The following is a 17,174-nucleotide window of genomic DNA, read 5'->3' as shown; positions in this document are numbered from 1 at the left end:
TGCAAGGGAGCCATAACCTGAATTTTCCTCTGTTCTCAGCCCCCTTTTAGGGCAGAGGGGCCTGAGCACTAATACCTCACTGCTGCCCACATTTGAGCCCCAAACAGAATCACAGACACAGCCTGAGCAAGTTAATTCTGGCTGCCCCAATGAGCCCCACAGTGCAGAGGTGCTGGAGACCAAACTGTTCCCCAGTAAGAAACAGGTTAGACTCAACCTTGAAGGTCTTTTCCAACCCTAATTCTATAGAAAAGAATGGTTCTTTAAGAACCATTCTATAAGGAACTGGTTCTATAAGAAACCAACCTGAGCTGGTGGGAAGTGGTTTTGCTGGGAGATTCTATATGGACGCTTCTGTCACAGGACAAATCCTTCCCAGCATATAGAATATAAAAGTGGTGCACCTGTAGCTGTCTCTCCTGGGGACTGAAGGCCCCAAAGACAGATCCTGACTGTGCAGCAAAAGCACATCTTAGGTGGAAGGACAGCAACAAGAACTAAATCCCCCTGTAACCTCATTAACCTTTCAAGGAAGGGTTAAAGTTTCAGCGTAGGCAGTGGTGCAGCAGCACAATTTTAATGTCACAGGCGTGGACAAATCCCATTCTGTGATGGATCTGTTGCGTGAGCAGCTGTGCAGGGCCAGATTCTGCAGCTTGGAAGCTGCTGCTGGGGTTGGAGCAGAGCCCCAAGAGCCACTGCCTGCACCCATCCTCTGCTCCCTGCTCCAGCACTGCCCTGGCTGCAGAGCCACACACAAACCCCACAGGCTCAGCTCTGCGCTGAAATATTTACGTGCTTTTGAATTACACAGGGAAAAAAAAAGCACTCACTAGTCAAGTTTTTACCCTTTTGCAACAGAACTTAGCAATCAAATTGATTGCACCTTTCAAGCTGGTGTAAACCCCCTTCCTGAGCAAAGTCCTTTGCACCCACTTTAGCCAAGCACCTTTTTTTGCAGCTGATGTATAAACCTTTGAAAATAAGTTTGAGGGGAGACTGACAACCTTGAAACCTCAAGAGCAGCATGGCAGTGACGGGCGAGGCTCCCTGAGCTCAGTATTATGGATAGATTTTAATTTTATTTTAACAAAATAGCTGTCTCCAGTGGAAGAAGCATCAAGAGCTAAATGAGGACCCGTCTTGAGCTGAATCGCGTTGAACAGACCTCGGCACTGTCATTGATTTTCTGGGAAGAAAAAAAATGCCTCTGGCTACTAAACCAAATTAGTAGTCACTGATGACCAATTATTTTGCCCCACTGTGAACGGGGAGGCGTACTAAAATTCCAGTTTGTCAGACCCAAGGCTCTCTTCTCAAACGCCTTTCAACAAGCGTGTACCAAAAACCTCTCAGATGGTTCTGATGCCTTCCTGTTTTCGGCAACTTCTCCTTCTCCAAAGTTTTAATGAGCTGCTGCTCTGAGGACAGCCTGCCACAAAGTGAGCCCTTGCCTGCATGCCGGAGCACTATTTGGCACTGGCACAAATCACAGCTGTCAGGATTTATACACACATACACAAAAAAAGTGTCAGCCTAATGTTTGCAAATTATAATTACCATTTCTCTTGCATGTCCCTGGTGCCTTCATTTTAGATAAATCCCAGCTCTGAGGTATCAGCTGCAAAGCACTGAAGGCTCATATTGAATGGAATAGATTTAACTAGTTTGTAGCTCATTTAAGGCCTACACTGTTTTATTTTAATATTGTTAATACTTTATTATACTTTTTAACACTGTTTTTACAGTAAAATAGCCTATTAGGAGGCTGCAGCTTCTTTTCCAGGGGATGTCTGGCAGACTAGAATTCCACATTGTATAACCAAGTTAGCAGGTGCATGTCATTTCAGTTGAAAATAGGTCTCTACCCTGACTCTTGAAAGTAAATTAGAGAGATTCTATTAAAGAGACAGGAACTGTTTCAAGGATAATAGTTTTGAAAATGTGCACAGATAAATTTTAAAATATTTAGGAAATGTCAGCATTAGAAGTGCCTCCAACTATTTGACTATAAAAGGAAGCAGATGAGTATTTTTTTCCCCAACAATTATAAATAATTTGTTACATCCTATCAGAACTTCTTTGCCTTTCCTTTCTGTGGCAGGGTGCTTGTGCCAAAACAAGGAGATCTGAGTTGCTGTGAATGAGATGGGTTTTAATGTGCAATAAGCATTTCCAGAGGATGCTTCCTTCCCCTGCTCTCTCCGCAGCATCCACAGACAGCAACAGCAAAACCCTCCCTGTTCAGGAGCCACATCTGGGCAGGGTGACAAAAGGAAAGGGAACACACAAGCCATTGATCCCTGTCCTGAAGTAACACCAGGGCAAAAGGACATTTTCCCAAAGGCCAGCTGCAAGGCAGAGCTGTCACACTGCCAGGCAGCGCCGATATCGGGGCCAATTCCCCATCCCTCTGCTGAGAGCAGGCTTTGACCTACAAAGGAAAATCCACCTTGCTGAGACCTCTGCAGTCACCTTTGAGAGGTGTTCCCTGATGTCCCCTGCTCTTCCCCACTCTCTCAGAGCTTCTCTCAAAGGAGGAAAAGCCAGAGGAAGCCTCAGCCCCAGCAGGGTTTGTGTGGACAACCAGCACAGGAGTCATTCCCAGCGATTTCAGAGAGGCAGTTCATGTGTGCATGGTTCCAGGCATGATTCTATACTTTGCTGGATCAGGGCTTAAATGTGATTAATCACACGGCAGGGAAGGATCTCTGAAGAGCATCAACCCAAATGTGTCCTTTCAAGCATTTACTTACAAGCCAGCTGTGGACTATCAGTCACCAACTGGCTGGTCCACTGGAGATGGTAAAAGTCACCTCCATGGAGATGTGAAAATACATTCAACTGCAAAAAAAACCCCAAAAATCAATAATCAAAGACTGCACACAAAGGCTTAGTGCTTTCCTGATCCCTCCCTGCTATTCCTGCACACCAGGAAAGCTCCTGCCTTGGAGAGCAGAGGGACAGCAGCAAACGAGCCATGCTCACCATGTGCTGGTGTCAGGAATACCAACATTCACACCACACTACAAAACTGGAGACCCAAACAGATAATAACACACTTTACCACTGGTTTGCCACACCTTTTAACCTTTTAAATATTTTGCCCAGCTGTGATCAGCATGAAATGCCCAACTGGAAGGGAAGGAGGGGAAGGAAGAGGGGACAAAGGGTAAATGTCAGTGTTGCCTTTGGCACTGGGTGTCTCCAGATAATGGTGTGGAGCAGCAGAGCTGATTTGCAAGCACAGGCTTGAAAAGCCCTGCAGCATGTGATCTATGAAACAGGAGGCCTGCAGAAGGATGTCTCCTCTGATATGAATGTACCCTTGGGATGGATATTGCTGGATTGCACATCCAGTATCATTAGAAAACACAACCATAGATTAGGCTGTTTTGAAGCATGTGGTGTGCAATAATTAAGTAATAAAAGTCACCACGGGGGTGAAGGAACAAGAAACAGAAGAGTTACTATTTGCATACAGGCTGCTGGCACCCTCAGTGATCATCAAGGATTCTCCAGGCTGCTAAAAGCTGGCAGCTGTCAGTTCTGGACCCACTCCTGCCATAAACCACAAGGCACCAGCTCACTCTGTGGCATGTGGGCTCTTTGCACAAACAGGTGGAGCTGGTGGCCCAGAAACAGCCCAGCAGCTCCCCCAAGCCCCCAGTGTCCTGCAGTTGGTCTGCACAGGCAGGAACAGCCCTGGCCCTGCTGTGGGAGCTGCAGCTCAGGGCTCTGCAGGCTACAGGTGGGAGCAGAGCTGGAGGTGAGAGCCCCACAGTCATCAGCTGCTGCCAAGATGGGAAAAGTCCCTCCTTAGCAAGGTGTGCAAGGACAAGGACCAATAAAACTTGAGCTTGAGGTCCTTCATCACCTTCAAGTGTTTGCTTAGGGGGAAAGGAATAGCAGCAGGACCATGGCAATTACTGATTTGCTGTCCCTGCCACTGCCAGCTCTGCCTCCCGTGGTGGCTGATGAAGTATCCTCACTTGCAAGGAGCAAGGCTCAACAATTTCAGGCTGCAGCTTTGCCACAAGCTGGTCAGGTTAATGCCAGCTCAGAGCAGCTGAATGGGACATTGGCCAACAAGGAACTGCCTTTTTAGACTTTTTCTAGAACCTGGGTCATGTGCAGCTCCTCCCCTCTGCTGTCTCCTCCTTGCTCCCTGAAATCCTCTTTCAAGGGGCAAATACTCCTGCTCTGTGCAGCTGAGGCTCCAGACCAGGGCTCAGCATTTCAGCTCCCCTTTCTGCTGCAGACCCTGACCATCTGCACTGGGTCCATTTTTAGCCCTGCTCAGACTGCTGAGGACAGCACTTGCTCCTCTCACCCCATCCATCACTGCACATTGCAGCCTTTGGTGCACCACACCAGAGAGATTTCAATGGTAAAAGCGGTGCTATTTTAGCAAAACTTGGCACTCAGGGGTTCTTCCCATGGAGGGAATCCAGCCAGAGCTGCTCCATTGGGTACCTGCTGGGAGAGGCTCTCCTGAAGCTCTGGCAGGGCCCAAAGCTGAGCTGCAGCCTGTGGTGCCCCATGGTCCTTCCAGGGCTCAGACAGCTGCTGAAACCTGCCCTGTAAAAGGTTTGCAATTGTTCCAGTTCTGGGGAATGCCCTGACACAGGTCAGCACAGTTATGTTCAGGCTGTGGTGTGTTCATGGAAATCATTGTGGGTTTGAGGTTTCCTGAGGAGCAGAAATCCTTTTCCAGTGCAAGGCTTTATTCCTGTTCTCACTGTCACTTTCCAGGAGCAGAAATGTGAACCAGCACAAGGAGGCAAACATTAAATTGGTGTCTTTTCAATGTTTTCCAGGCCTCCCACTCCCTTTTTTGACCTCATGCAACACAGATACAAGGAGCTGTGGATGGAGGAGCAGAGAGCCCGGACCAGAGTCCAGCACATGGTGAAGAAAAAGGTGGGAATAGTCCAGCAATGCTTTCCCCTAATGCGCACAGTATTCCTGAGCACAACCCTCACTGTCCTACCCCACAAGGGACAAATGGGCTGCTCCCAGCCCTGGGAAAGGCTCTCAGCTGGGAAAACATCCCCCTGATTGCTACAAGGCTGGCAAAGCCTAACAAAGATGAGCATCCCTCTGCCAGGAGCTGTCCTTTGGACATCAGCTCTGCTCAGGTTACCTGGGACAGGGGTCACAACCAAGGAACAAGCAGCAAATGCTGAAAGGACAGCCCCAGCCCTGAGCCTGGCATGGTCAGGCTGGTGCAGCACCCACAGCAGCTGTTGGAGTGTGAGGCTGTGCTGTTAAACAAACCAACATTGTAATATCATTTAAAAGCAGCCAATGACTGTTTTATTAGTTAATGGCTCAAAGAAGAGTCGGGCTAATATGGTAATGACCAATTTCAATGGGCTTACTGCCATCACAAACTGTGCTTTATAGTTGAAGTGCAAGAATACAGTGTCCTTAATTAGCAGCTATTTTATGAATACACCAGCCTGGGACGTTGGAAAGTGCATCCCTACTTTATCTATTGATGACTGATGTTTTTAATCACTAAGTTGCCTCCATCAAGCTCCCAAAACCTGCAGCCACCAATTACCGAGTTAAGTAACACAAACCTGTATCCTGGACCACAGAGCAGACAGAGTCCCAGGGTATCCAGGTGCCTGCACTGGTTTGTGCTGGGATTATTGGGCAATGAATCAGGAGAGCCAGGAAACCCCACCATGGTGAGGGTGCTGGAGGGGACTGTCCCAGTTAGGGATGAGCTTTTAGCTCATTGCTGTAGCTCAGGGCACAGGGTTAGGGTTAGTGGGCAGCAGTCACCTCCCTCTATAAAGAGATACTGAGAGCTGCTCATGTGTTTTAACTATCCGTATTGGCTGCATGGGCATGGAAAACTCCCCAGATCATGGAATTGTGATCATCACCCCAAAGCAACTTCTGGCCTCATCCATCCCAGTGTCACTGCATTGCATGACAGAGCTGATGTGCATGGCTGTGCAGCAGTTTGAGCCCACTGGTGTTTCTCTTTGGTTGCAGATGAGGGAAGTGAGCAGTTTGAGCCCACTCTTGTTCACTTTTGGTTGCAGACAACAGAAAAGCAGAACTTTGAACCACTGGTGTTTCTCTTTGGTTGCAGACAAGTGCAGAGCAGCAGTTTGAGCCCACTCTTGTTCATTTGTGGTTGCAGACAAGAGAAGGGCAGCAGTTTGAGGTGCTGGTGTTTCTCTTTGGTTGCAGACAAGAGAAGTGAGAAGTTTGAGCCCATCTTGTTCACTTTTGGTTGCAGACAAGTGCAGAGCAGCAGTTCGAGGCTCTGGAGTTTCTCTCTGGTTGCAGACACGTGCAGAGCAGCAGTTCGAGGCTCTGGAGTTTCTCTCTGGTTGCAGACACGTGCAGAGCAGCAGTTCGAGGCTCTGGAGTTTCTCTCTGGTTGCAGACACGTGCAGAGCAGCAGTCTGAGCCCGTGTTTGTGTTTGCTTGCAGATGGGCGAGGTGCGCGAGAACCGCACCACGTTCCTGCGCACGCACCCGCTGCCCGTGAAGGAGGAATCCTTCTGGCACCTCCGGCGCTTCGAGAAGGTACAGGGCCCCCAGAACCCCTCCCCTGACCAAAGACAACTTTCCTGGGCCACTACAAGCACCTGACTGAAAGCAGGGACACTCTTTAACCTTGCCCATGTGCCCCAATGAATGAGGTTCTTAACTCAGAACTCCCCATGACCCAGACTTTAAAATGCTCCCAAATATGTTCAACCATCAGCCCGTTTTGAACATCAGGGTAGGATATTTGTTGCCATTTATAAGCCCTGGAAGAGAGGCAGCAGTTGTCCAGATAATAACACATTTTGTAACTTTTGTGCACTTTCACAAGCTTCCTGAGATGAGAAGCATCTTTTGATATCTCATTGTTAGTACAGGGTGGCCTTTGCTCTACAAGTGCCCTACACAAGCAGGACAGTCACACCTGCATTTTGGGGCCCTGCCATCTCATCAGCTCTCACCATAACTAATTCAAGCCACACATGTTTGAATGTTACAAGATGATTTTACCAGAAGATGTTACAAATAAGCTTTGCCACCCCAGGATTAGAGCTTTCCAGAAAGCTTACACTCTTGATACCTCTCTAAACTCATTGACAATATTCACCCTGAGACAAGGCAAAGGGTCTGGCCAAGTTAGAGATATCCTTGACACTTCCTTTAATTGATCCAAATAAGAACCAAGGTGAAGATTTCTTGTTCTAGTGATGGGATCTAAACATCTCCCTGAATTCATCTGTGCAACCTGCTGTGCTCTGGGGTACTTGTTAGAATTCCATTAGCTTTATTTGGGGTGTAAATGATATGGAAACTTCTCATGAGGAGCTAGGGGAGGTTTTAGGAGAGAAGGGGAAAGAGCTGGACCAGTGAAATGGAAAGGAGACACTAGAAAGTGAAAGTTTAGGAAGTTTACATGGCCAAAATCATATTTGGCATTGATAGATACCACTGCAAAAAGCTCTCAGCTCTCTGTCGTGGCCCTTCTTCTAGTGGGGTTAATTTTTTTGCCACGCTGTTGATTTCTATCCACAGTTTAAACAGTGAAGGAGCCCTGTGATTTTCTGAAGGTAATTTACTTGTACAAGTTGGAGAGTTTTGCCCAAGAAATGTGCTTTGCACCACCTTGATGTATTCCTCTCCTGTCCTGTCTAAGAGTGCCCCATTAGCATATGTCAGTAATCATTTATCCCCACTGCCTTGTCAGCTCGGAGCTGCCGCTGCGCGGGAACATGACCGATCGCTGTTAAACAGATTGTGAGAGTCACACGAGATCCTGGGGCAAGCCTCCTCTTTAGAGCTCCTCTCACCCCAGACCTTTCCATCACTGCTCATTTTTCAGCCTGGGTTTTGCTCTCTGCTTTCCCTTTTGTTTCATCCATGGCTGTGGTTGGGTTCCTGCCCCAGCTCTCAAAACCTTCACATCTTTCCTTCTTCTCATTCTCCTTTTTCTTCTTCTCCCTTTACCTTCCTTCTCAGAGCATCCAGCTCATTTTGCACAGCCTCTGCAGATTTTCCATATTCCTCCTTTCTCATTTGCCTTTCCCCAGTCACAGATCTAACAGGCACAGCCCACATTAGAACTTGGATCAAGGAATTTGTTGCTCACTTGACCTTCAGTGCATGGTTTCCTCCATGGGAAAATAACTCCACTTGAACATCCGTAAGTGTTTACCCAGTTAAAAGCAGCAACAACCTGGAGGAAGTTAAGGGTTCCCAAAGATATTTGGTGGTCTCCAAACTGTTCTTTAACTACTCCTCTTAAGGAGGGCTCTACAGAGATGATGGAATGGTTTTGAAAACCAAACTGACTTAACCCAGGGACTCCAGAAGTCAATGTCAGTCCCTCCTTTACTGAGGTGACAAATGACCAAAACACTGCCTCTAATTCATGTAAAAACCTCATCCTTTTGTGCAAGAAGAGTGTGAAAAGCAACCACAAAAATATCACCTCACAGAAAGCTTGTTAGCAGACTCCATATTTCTACCAGCCCTTGGTGGCTTTGTCCTGCTCTGACCAGTACAGAAGATGCTCATGACTCCAGACCCTGGGCAAGAATATTCAGAAACTCCATTGCCTGACCACAGCCTCACTTTAAACTTTATATCCATGAGCTCCAAGGCAGGTGTGGGGTGCAGGAGTGTGATATTCTCCATCCACTCATCCTTCTCACTCAGTCCCCTCATCATCTGGAGTAACACCTTTCATTCTGGCCTGCTCTGGGTCTGAGGGGAGCAACACCCAGCCACTGAAATAGTTATAATCCAAGACAAGGGCAACAGAAAGGTGAGAATTTGTTCCTTCAGGCCAATAAAAATCATCAAGAAGGATTTTTTTTATTCCCACTATGACCCCTTGCAGAGAGCTGCAGAAACTGGGCATGGATATCTCTGCTGGCTCTTAAACTGGGCTTTTCACTCAGTCCCTGGCACCATGAAAGCTTGGCCAAGAAGTGGAAGAGAAGAAAACAAAGGAGCTTTTCTCTCCCCACTAATTGCATCCACTTGCTCCCTGCACTGTCAGAGCTGCATGACATTACATAGTCATTCAGTCAGTAAAATATGGACAAATTGACTGTATTTTCATTTGGATTTAGGTTTCAGCCCCACTGCCCACACTGTTAAGCTAACTGGGTGATTTACAGGCTCTCCCACACCAGGTGCTCCTGCTTGATCTGTCCTGTGGTCTCCAGGGCCCCCCAGCTCACCAAGGCAAGCAGGTCACAGGGAGCCAGTCCTGTCCTGATGGGCAGTTCATTAGGGAAAGTTGCTGCATTGAAATGTTTTTTTTTTCATTTTTTTAACTAAACCAAGCAGATATTAACTCCTTACTCACCTCAGCAAGATGCTTCTACTGCCCTCCTCTTCCTCAGCCACCCCCCAAAGCAAACAGCCTCTGCCTTGCTTTGCCTGCAGTGACACAATTCCAGGGCTTAAGTTTTGCCAGCATGGCTGGGACTGTGCACCAAAATTTAATTTATTTGTAGATGTGGAACCACATTCCCTGGGGACTGTACTCTCAGCCAACCAGCATGGACAAAAATCATAGAATAATGGAATGGTTTGGGTTGGAAATGGACCTTGAAAATCATCTTGCTCCAACCTCCTTGTCATGAGCAGGGACATCTTCCACTGGACCAGGATGCTCAGAGCTCAATCCAGCCTGGCCTGGAACACTTCCAGGGATGGGGCAGCCACAGCTTCTCTGGGGAACCTATTTCAATGCCTTACCACCCTCACAGGGAAAAAATATTTTCTAGCAGCTAATCTAAACCTACTCTCTTTCAATTTGAACCCATTCTTCCTTGTCCTGCCACTCCAGGTTCTTATAAATAGTCTTGCCCCATCTTTCCTGTAAGTTCCCTTCAGGTCACCCCAAATCCTTCTCTGTTCCAGACTGAACAATCCCAATTCTCTCAGCCTCATGTCCCCCACATTCACTGGATGTGTCTTGTCCCTGTGTCACTCCTCACCTGCTGGCTCAGGCAGAATTGTGTCAGCCAAACTCTGGAGAGGACATTGCTGCCCAAATGCAGCATCTCCACCTGTGTCAGGCCAGGCTGAGGCTCCAGCCACATCCATTGGATAGTGAACATTTGATGGTCACTATCCAAACCACTAAGTCAATGTTGGCCACGCCCAATATATTTCCAGGGCTCTATCAAATCAAGAAAGATTCAGGCAGCAACAAAGCAGTGACACAGGACAGAATTCACCAACGTGTCAAAACAGCTCCGCGCACCTCCTGTCACTGACACACACCAGGGTTCTTCCTTTGCTCATTAGAGAATCCCAGCTCACACAGACACTCAGGTGGCTTGTTTACTTGACCAAGCAAGGGGAAGGAAAGGAAATGCAGCAACTTTGGACAAGACTTTTGTCACCGCTCGCTGCCTCCCCGAGCAGATGAAACGCGCGGCGCGGGTGCGCGATATGAATAAGCGATAAGCAATTGACGAGCAAGTGTTCGGGTACCTTGGCAAAAGACTTAATTTGCAACCTGGCACAAAATCAAAGGCTCTGTCAACGGCTGAGCGGCTCTCCTGCGTACGCCTTGCATTACCTGGGAAAGCTCTGTCAGGTAAATTTCCACTGAAAGTAATTAGAGGAATCCCCACTGTATAAAGTTTGCAGCAAAAAATTCTGGGCTCCCGGAATTTGATTCTCACCAGGGATCCGATACCTGCTCGCAGCCTGATCCTTCGTCAGAATTAACAGCTGAGGTTTAACACGTACACACAAAAATGTTCTGCATTTTTTTTTAATGCCTTACCTCTATTTTTGTCTATGGAGCTGAACTGACAAGCACAGCTCATGTAATCTTGCAGCTGTTGTCTTGTCAGAAAAGCCAAAGATTCTGCTTAAATAACCTGGGCTTGATACACACAGCACACGGGGCTGGCTGTTCAGGTGCGGCATTGGTCCTCCTGGGTTTGAGGGCAGAGAAACTTCTGGGACATGGAGTGCTATAAAACTCCTCTCCTGGGGCCTAAATAGTGCTTAAATAATAAAGCAATGAGTTCAAGAGCTTCCTGTCACCACGCTGCCAGATCAATCCTCCCTTCAGCTGGGACTTGGGCTGACCAAAAAGAATTAAAATCAGTGTCAGCTGATGGTTGTTCAGTGGTCCAAGTGACACGAGCTGGTGGCTCCCAGCCCTGCAGTGACAATCTAAAGCAGCATCACTGGCCTGTGGCAGGCACAATGCAAAGAGAGACAACACCACCCTGCAGGGCTCCAAACAGGCAGCACAGACCCAGCTGCCCTGGGCATGATCCCTGCACATCTCTGGGCCCACGGCCTCTCCATGGCTAACTGCAGGCTCTGGCCCCTGTCAGCACCACTACATTTATTTGCAGATTCTGGAGGTGTTCTTGTTTTGCTTTCACAGTCAAAGATTCCAGCAATACAATTGCTCAAATCTCAGCAAAGCATTTTCATGATCCAGGTTTTCCCACTATCCCTTGTGCCCTGGACACTTAACCTCTCATCCCACCCAGTGCTGCCCTCTGTCAGAGAATATTTTGGCTTGGAAGGAACATTTAAGGGCCATCTAGTCCGGTTCCCCTGCAGTGAACAAGGTCATCCTCAACCAGATTGTGTTTCTCAGAGCCTCATCCAACCTGACCTTGAATGTTTCCACAGATGGAGCATCCACCACCTCTCTGGGCAACACGTCGAAGTATTTCAACACCCTCATTGTAAAAAACTTCTAATATCTTATCTCAATTGACCCTCTCTTTGTAAAACCCATTACCTGCCATGGTCAGCACTTCCCTCAGAGACAGAGTGAACATCATTCCTGTGCCATTTCCATTGCTCTGGACATCTCCTGATTAACAGAGAAAAACAGCACCCTCCTGTGCAGCTGTACAGCCTAGATCATCTCCAGGGCAGGCTCCACCTACAGACAAGCCCAGTAGCAAAGGCAGCACCAGGAACAGTTGGCAGCCAATTCCCATCGCTCTTCTGGAGATTCTCACCCAGGAAGGAAGAGATTTTGGGTGCTCACAGCTTGTGGCAGGGCTCTGTTGGGTTATGGGTGAGCACCTGCCCTTGCTGCCAGTGCACAACTCCATGGAAATGCTTTTTAAATGGGTTTGGGATTTCATTCACGGCCCTCTTCTGACTTCTGCAGAAATGCTCTTTATCAAGATAACTTTAAGTAAAACTCTTGCCTGGCATGAAAAGGGTCAGGATTCAGATGTCAAGCACATGAGGTCAGGGTGAAAGCTGCCAGCTCTGGTCTGACCCTGAAACATCTGCCAGGGAGGTGGGGGGCACACTCCAGGTTACAGCTCCAGTGTGTTAATTCTTTCCTCATGCTGTTGTCCAGACCAAATGACCAGTGAACCCCAGCAAATATCTGTGGCCATTATGTTCAGGAAGGAAAAAAAAAAAAAAAAAAACCACCCAAATCTCTATAGGACATTAAATACAGCAGCCCAAAATCACCAAGCACTGTTTGAAACCTTCGTGGGCTTGAAGCAAATAAAGATCATTTAGCCCAGGCTCCCTTGTCCTGCATTTCTCTCTGTTCTTAGAAAGGAGGGGAGAGAAAAATCAACCCCATTCATTAAGGCAGTTAAGCACGCTCCTGGCAGGAAAAAGCCACATTATTTGTAACCCTAATAATCCAACACTCACCTCTGAGCACAGCTCATCTTGGACAGAATAACGTCTGTTTTAAAAGTACCTGCCTCTCTCTAACTTGTCATGGCATTTGTTGACAACCCTATTGAAAGCCGCTCTGGATGCGGCTGTGAAGGATCTTTCAGCACCTCTTTCTCTTTCCTAGACAGTTTTTGAAAGGGAGGGGAGAAAAAAAAAAAAAAGAAAAAAGCCATCAATACAGGGGGAAAAAGGCATCAGCAGCCAACATCGGCTGATGAAGCGCCTCACCTGGGCCCCCAGCACACCGCCTCCAATTAAATCAAAATGGTTTGTTTTTAATGGTCTTTTACACTGACAAGTGGGCTATCATTCCAGGCCTAGAGAGCTGTCAGGGAGCCGAGGCAAATCCTCCGTTGATAATGCCCAATGCTTCCAATTAGGAGCCGGGGCCGCTGCTGGCGCTCTAACGATTCCCCAGCCTCCCCCAAGGCCCCTTCGGCGTTGGCTGTTTCGTCTTGGCTCTTCCTCCTCCGCAAATTACTGACACAAAACGGAGGCGCCCCGGTGCCTCCTCACCACGCCGGGCCCCGGCCCTGTTGGATTTAATGAGGCGATGGAAGTTTTTGCGGATCTTTCGCTAAATTCTTTTCTTGTTTGACAGCTGCTTGAGTGTTAACCTTATAAAAGATTTAGTGTTTCTCATTATTTTCTGTCAAGCTTTACAAGCGGTGGCTTGGCGGAAAAATCATTTGCATCTCGATGCGCGCGCGCGGGGTGGGTTTTTTTTTTTTTTTTTTTTTTTTAATTTATTTTATTTTTTTTTATTTTGTCTGTACGGGGATGCTCGGCGCTCTGAGCGTCAGTGTGTGCACCCTACCCCTCTCTGTATTGTTTGTTTTACTCCCTCCTCCCTGCCTTTCCTGAAAAAAAAAAAAAAAAAATCACTGTTTTGTGTTGTTTTGGAGAGAAAAAAAAATAAAAAAGCCCCAAGATTTGTTAGATTCCTGTAAATGAAGGAGGGTTTGGGAAAGGAAAAAAAAAAAAAAAGGAAATAATAGAGATTGGTTTCCTGTAAAGTGAGCACAGGAAAGTGTTTTGTCACCCGCTAAAAGGATTCGATCAAATGGATGATGGAGGAACCAGGCTGAGTCCCGGGTGCAGCTTTGTTGTTCGAGTGAAAAATGGTGCAGGGGAGCTGGGAGCTGCTGGGAGCAGGTGGGCAGAGCCAGGCAGGTGCTGGGAGAGGAACAGGGACAGCCAGGTCTCCATGGATCCTTCCAGGCCATGAGGAGAGCCTGGTGCTGTTCATTACTTCAGGCCTTTCCACCACAAACCATTAAACACAGCTCTAGTAAATAAAACTCCCCCCTTAAGCTGAGCTTATTTTGCACCCAAAGGTGTTCACAACAAGAAAACCAACCCAGCTCAGTCATCAGGGGATCTCTGTAGGGAAAACATTCTTCCCTGCACCACCTTGGCCTTTCTGCATCTCACATGCAATTTATCAGCCCTCAATTAACACACCTGCCTTAATGTACCCTCCAATTTAACACATTGTTATAACCATGAAGCTCTAAAGATAATATCCCCAAATAGATATTGAAGTTTTAGGAGTGGGAATTATTGTTCTTGCCCCTCTAATTCTGTGAAGCAAACACCGACATTACAATGTCCCAGCTGCAAGGGTCCTGCAGGTTTTCATTTGTCAATAATAAATGAAATGAAGAGCAGCAAACATTGCTCCTGAGCAGCAGCTGGAGCCCATGGCAGCTCCATCATCCTGCAAGGAGAACCTTTCAGCTTTTTCCTACAAGCCATATTGGAGGACTGGCTGCAGCAGGACAGGAAACAAAACCCTGGCATTAACAACCCATAACTGCAGCAGAGTAATGGCAAAGATCATCAGCTGTCTCTAGAGGAGCTACCTTTGGGTTCATCATTTAAAATATGAATTAGAAGAATCAGAGATGAGGATCCATCACTGGCATTGACTGCTCAACACCAGTCTCTGTCATAAAGAGACCTCTGACCCAAGCACACCCTTATCTGGGCTCTAATGACTGGGAGGGTTTCTCATTTTTTAAAGCAGCACTTGGCCCTGTCCTACACCTGGTGCTCCCCACTCACTCATGCTGAGGGCAGGAGCTGGCATCCCCCACAACTTCCCGAGGCTCTGCTCACTTTAATTACTGCCAGTTGTGGCTCAGTGGGACATTTCTCACCCAGGAGCTTTGTACCAACATTGGAGTGAATTAACTGCTGTTCCCTCTCCTATGGCATCACCCCATCCCAGGCAGAAATGTCCCTGTGCCAGCTCCCAGCACTGACAGGAAGGCAGAGGAACATTCAAGAGAAGCAGCTCAGCTGTCCTTACCTGCAAGCACTGGATTTTTCTAAAAAAAAAACCCAGCTGCAAAGGAAAAACTGCTGCACCTTTAATGGCAGGCTGGAGTTGGAATAAGCAGGGATTGTCCCTGCCAGCTCCTGGGGTTACTCACCCCCTGCTTCTGCCTTCCCCAGCTCTCCCTCCCTGAGAGGGGTTATGTCACTGCTGCTATTTGTGAGGAAGCAAAACCATCCAGAAACAGCTGTCTGAAGTTAGGCACTCAAATGCATATTTAAGTACCTGAACGCCTTCCTCCAGAGAGGGGGAATAGCTAAATATGCTTTGTTTGTCTTGATTAATGAGATCACTAGCAAGCTTTTCAGGGCAAAGACTGCTCTGTATTTTTACATATGCAAAGCCTGACATGCAGCCAGCCTGAGCAGGGTGGAGGGGGGAAGAGGGAGGCAGCTCAGCACAGGCACACAGGCAGATGTGTGGCACAGGGGATTGTGCTGGGGCAGGCAGAGCACACGGAAAACACTCCAGTCACTGCATCCCCCGTGCTGGTTTGCTGCTCAGAGCTGTGTGTGAGCCCCACTGCTCACCCCAAAGGGCCCTGGCACCTTTCTACCCTCAGACTAATTCCCTTTTGTTTGTTGGCATGGGTATTTTTTCACCCTGTCCTCACTCAAAGGTGATTCCTGGGCAGCTGCTGCTTCTGTGGTTTTAGGTTCCCTGACCTCACCAGGGAGGGAACTCTGGGTCCTCTGGGAACTCTGAGCCCATCCTGGCCCCTCAGTGAGGCACCCAATCCTGTGCTGTAGAAAACCACTCCTATTTATTTCAGGGCCCACCTTAGGGCATAGCAGCCTTTGAAAATGTCAGACAACAAACACATCTTAATAAAACTACAGGGGCTTGATGCTAGAGCAGGATAAGAACCTCCTGAAGTCAATCAGAAAGCTACTCCTCATTTTAAGCAGGTTAAGTGTTTAACTCCAGCTGGAGACAGAGCTCCCAGCCAGAGAGAACCCTTGTGCAATCTGCAGTCTCCTCCCTGTCTGTGCTTCAACCCATTTTCTGTGGATTGCCTGTAACCAATCCTCTCTCTGCTCCTTCCCTCATAGGCTAAGCCTCATCTCAGGACTTTTCCAGACCCTCAGTCCCGTCAGAAGGCTCTCAGTGCCTCCCACTGAGGAGTTGCTGTGAGCTGCCCCTTCCCCAGAGGGCCCCCAGAACAAGGATGGTGCTGGGCACAGCCCTTGGACCCCAGGATTCCACATGCAATAGACTTTCTCTCAGGTTTTACAGTTATGCTAATGCAGATATAGCCAAATAAATCATAAATATAAGAGGAATGATTCAGTCTCAGCCTGTTCATTGCTTTGTGTCAGGTGCACAGCACAATCCTGATGGTGCTCAGTGCTCACACCAGCACAGCCCCACAGGGAGGCAGGACAGGCTCCTTCCCTGCTGGCTCTGGACAAATAGATTGGATGCAGCCATATCCTAGCTGATACCAAATCTGTAATGTCTCATCAGGCCTCATTTCTTTGCCAAAAACGCTTCCCATCAGTGCCTGATTCAGCAAAGCCATTGCCTGTGTGAAGGAATTCAAACACCTGCTTTGAGTGCTCTGCCAAACTGGGCCTCACCAGGCAAAGCTCTGCTTTAAGGTGGCTCCAGGCAGCTCCACACTCATCCCCAGCAGCTGCTGGAGCCCCCAGGGCTGAGCCTCTCCAAGCCCTCACTGAACAAACCCAAACTGTACCAGCACCAACTCAGCATCACAGCACCCAAACCCACAGGCTCAGAGAGGAACCAGCACATTTGGAATCCTTCTGGTTAAAAGTGCCATCATTTAAATGTGGATCTCCGTTATCACTAAAGGAATAATTGATATCTCTTACACAGTCTGCTTCTCACATCTACCATTACAGCTCAGAGTTTACTGGCTTTTTAAGCCAAATTATCTCCCACTTTTCATATTCTCTCTCCCATTGGCATTGGAGAGCTCAGGAGTGTTCACCCCAGAGCTCTGGGAGGTGACATCTGTTGTGCTGGGCAGCCCCAACTGCATCCTGAGCTCAGGTGGATGTGCCAGCACGATTTTTCCCCCCACATCTTGGCACTGGGATTATCCCAGTCCCACATAAAACCACCAGCAGCCAAAGGACAGGAAAAACCCACGTTGGCTCAGGGCTCGTTGGCCCTCAGATTT

General features: G+C 47.9%; 1 protein-coding gene across 1 annotated transcript in view; it reads left to right on the top strand.

The window, feature by feature from the left end:
• The window catches only part of CFAP77 (cilia and flagella associated protein 77), a 58,497-nt gene extending 42,348 nt beyond the window's left edge, over positions 1 to 16,149 (top strand). Inside the window, exons 4-6 of the mRNA XM_058818229.1 lie at positions 4,821 to 4,923; positions 6,460 to 6,555; positions 16,081 to 16,149. Of these exons, the coding sequence (XP_058674212.1) occupies positions 4,821 to 4,923; positions 6,460 to 6,555; positions 16,081 to 16,149 (268 nt within the window). The remainder of the gene's footprint in view (positions 1 to 4,820; positions 4,924 to 6,459; positions 6,556 to 16,080) is intronic.
• The last annotated feature ends 1,025 nt before the right edge of the window (positions 16,150 to 17,174 follow it).

The sequence above is a fragment of the Ammospiza caudacuta genome, chromosome 21 (assembly GCF_027887145.1).
Source record: "Ammospiza caudacuta isolate bAmmCau1 chromosome 21, bAmmCau1.pri, whole genome shotgun sequence".
NCBI classification, from domain to species: Eukaryota; Metazoa; Chordata; class Aves; order Passeriformes; family Passerellidae; genus Ammospiza; species Ammospiza caudacuta.
This window is presented reverse-complemented; position numbering and strand designations above follow the sequence as displayed.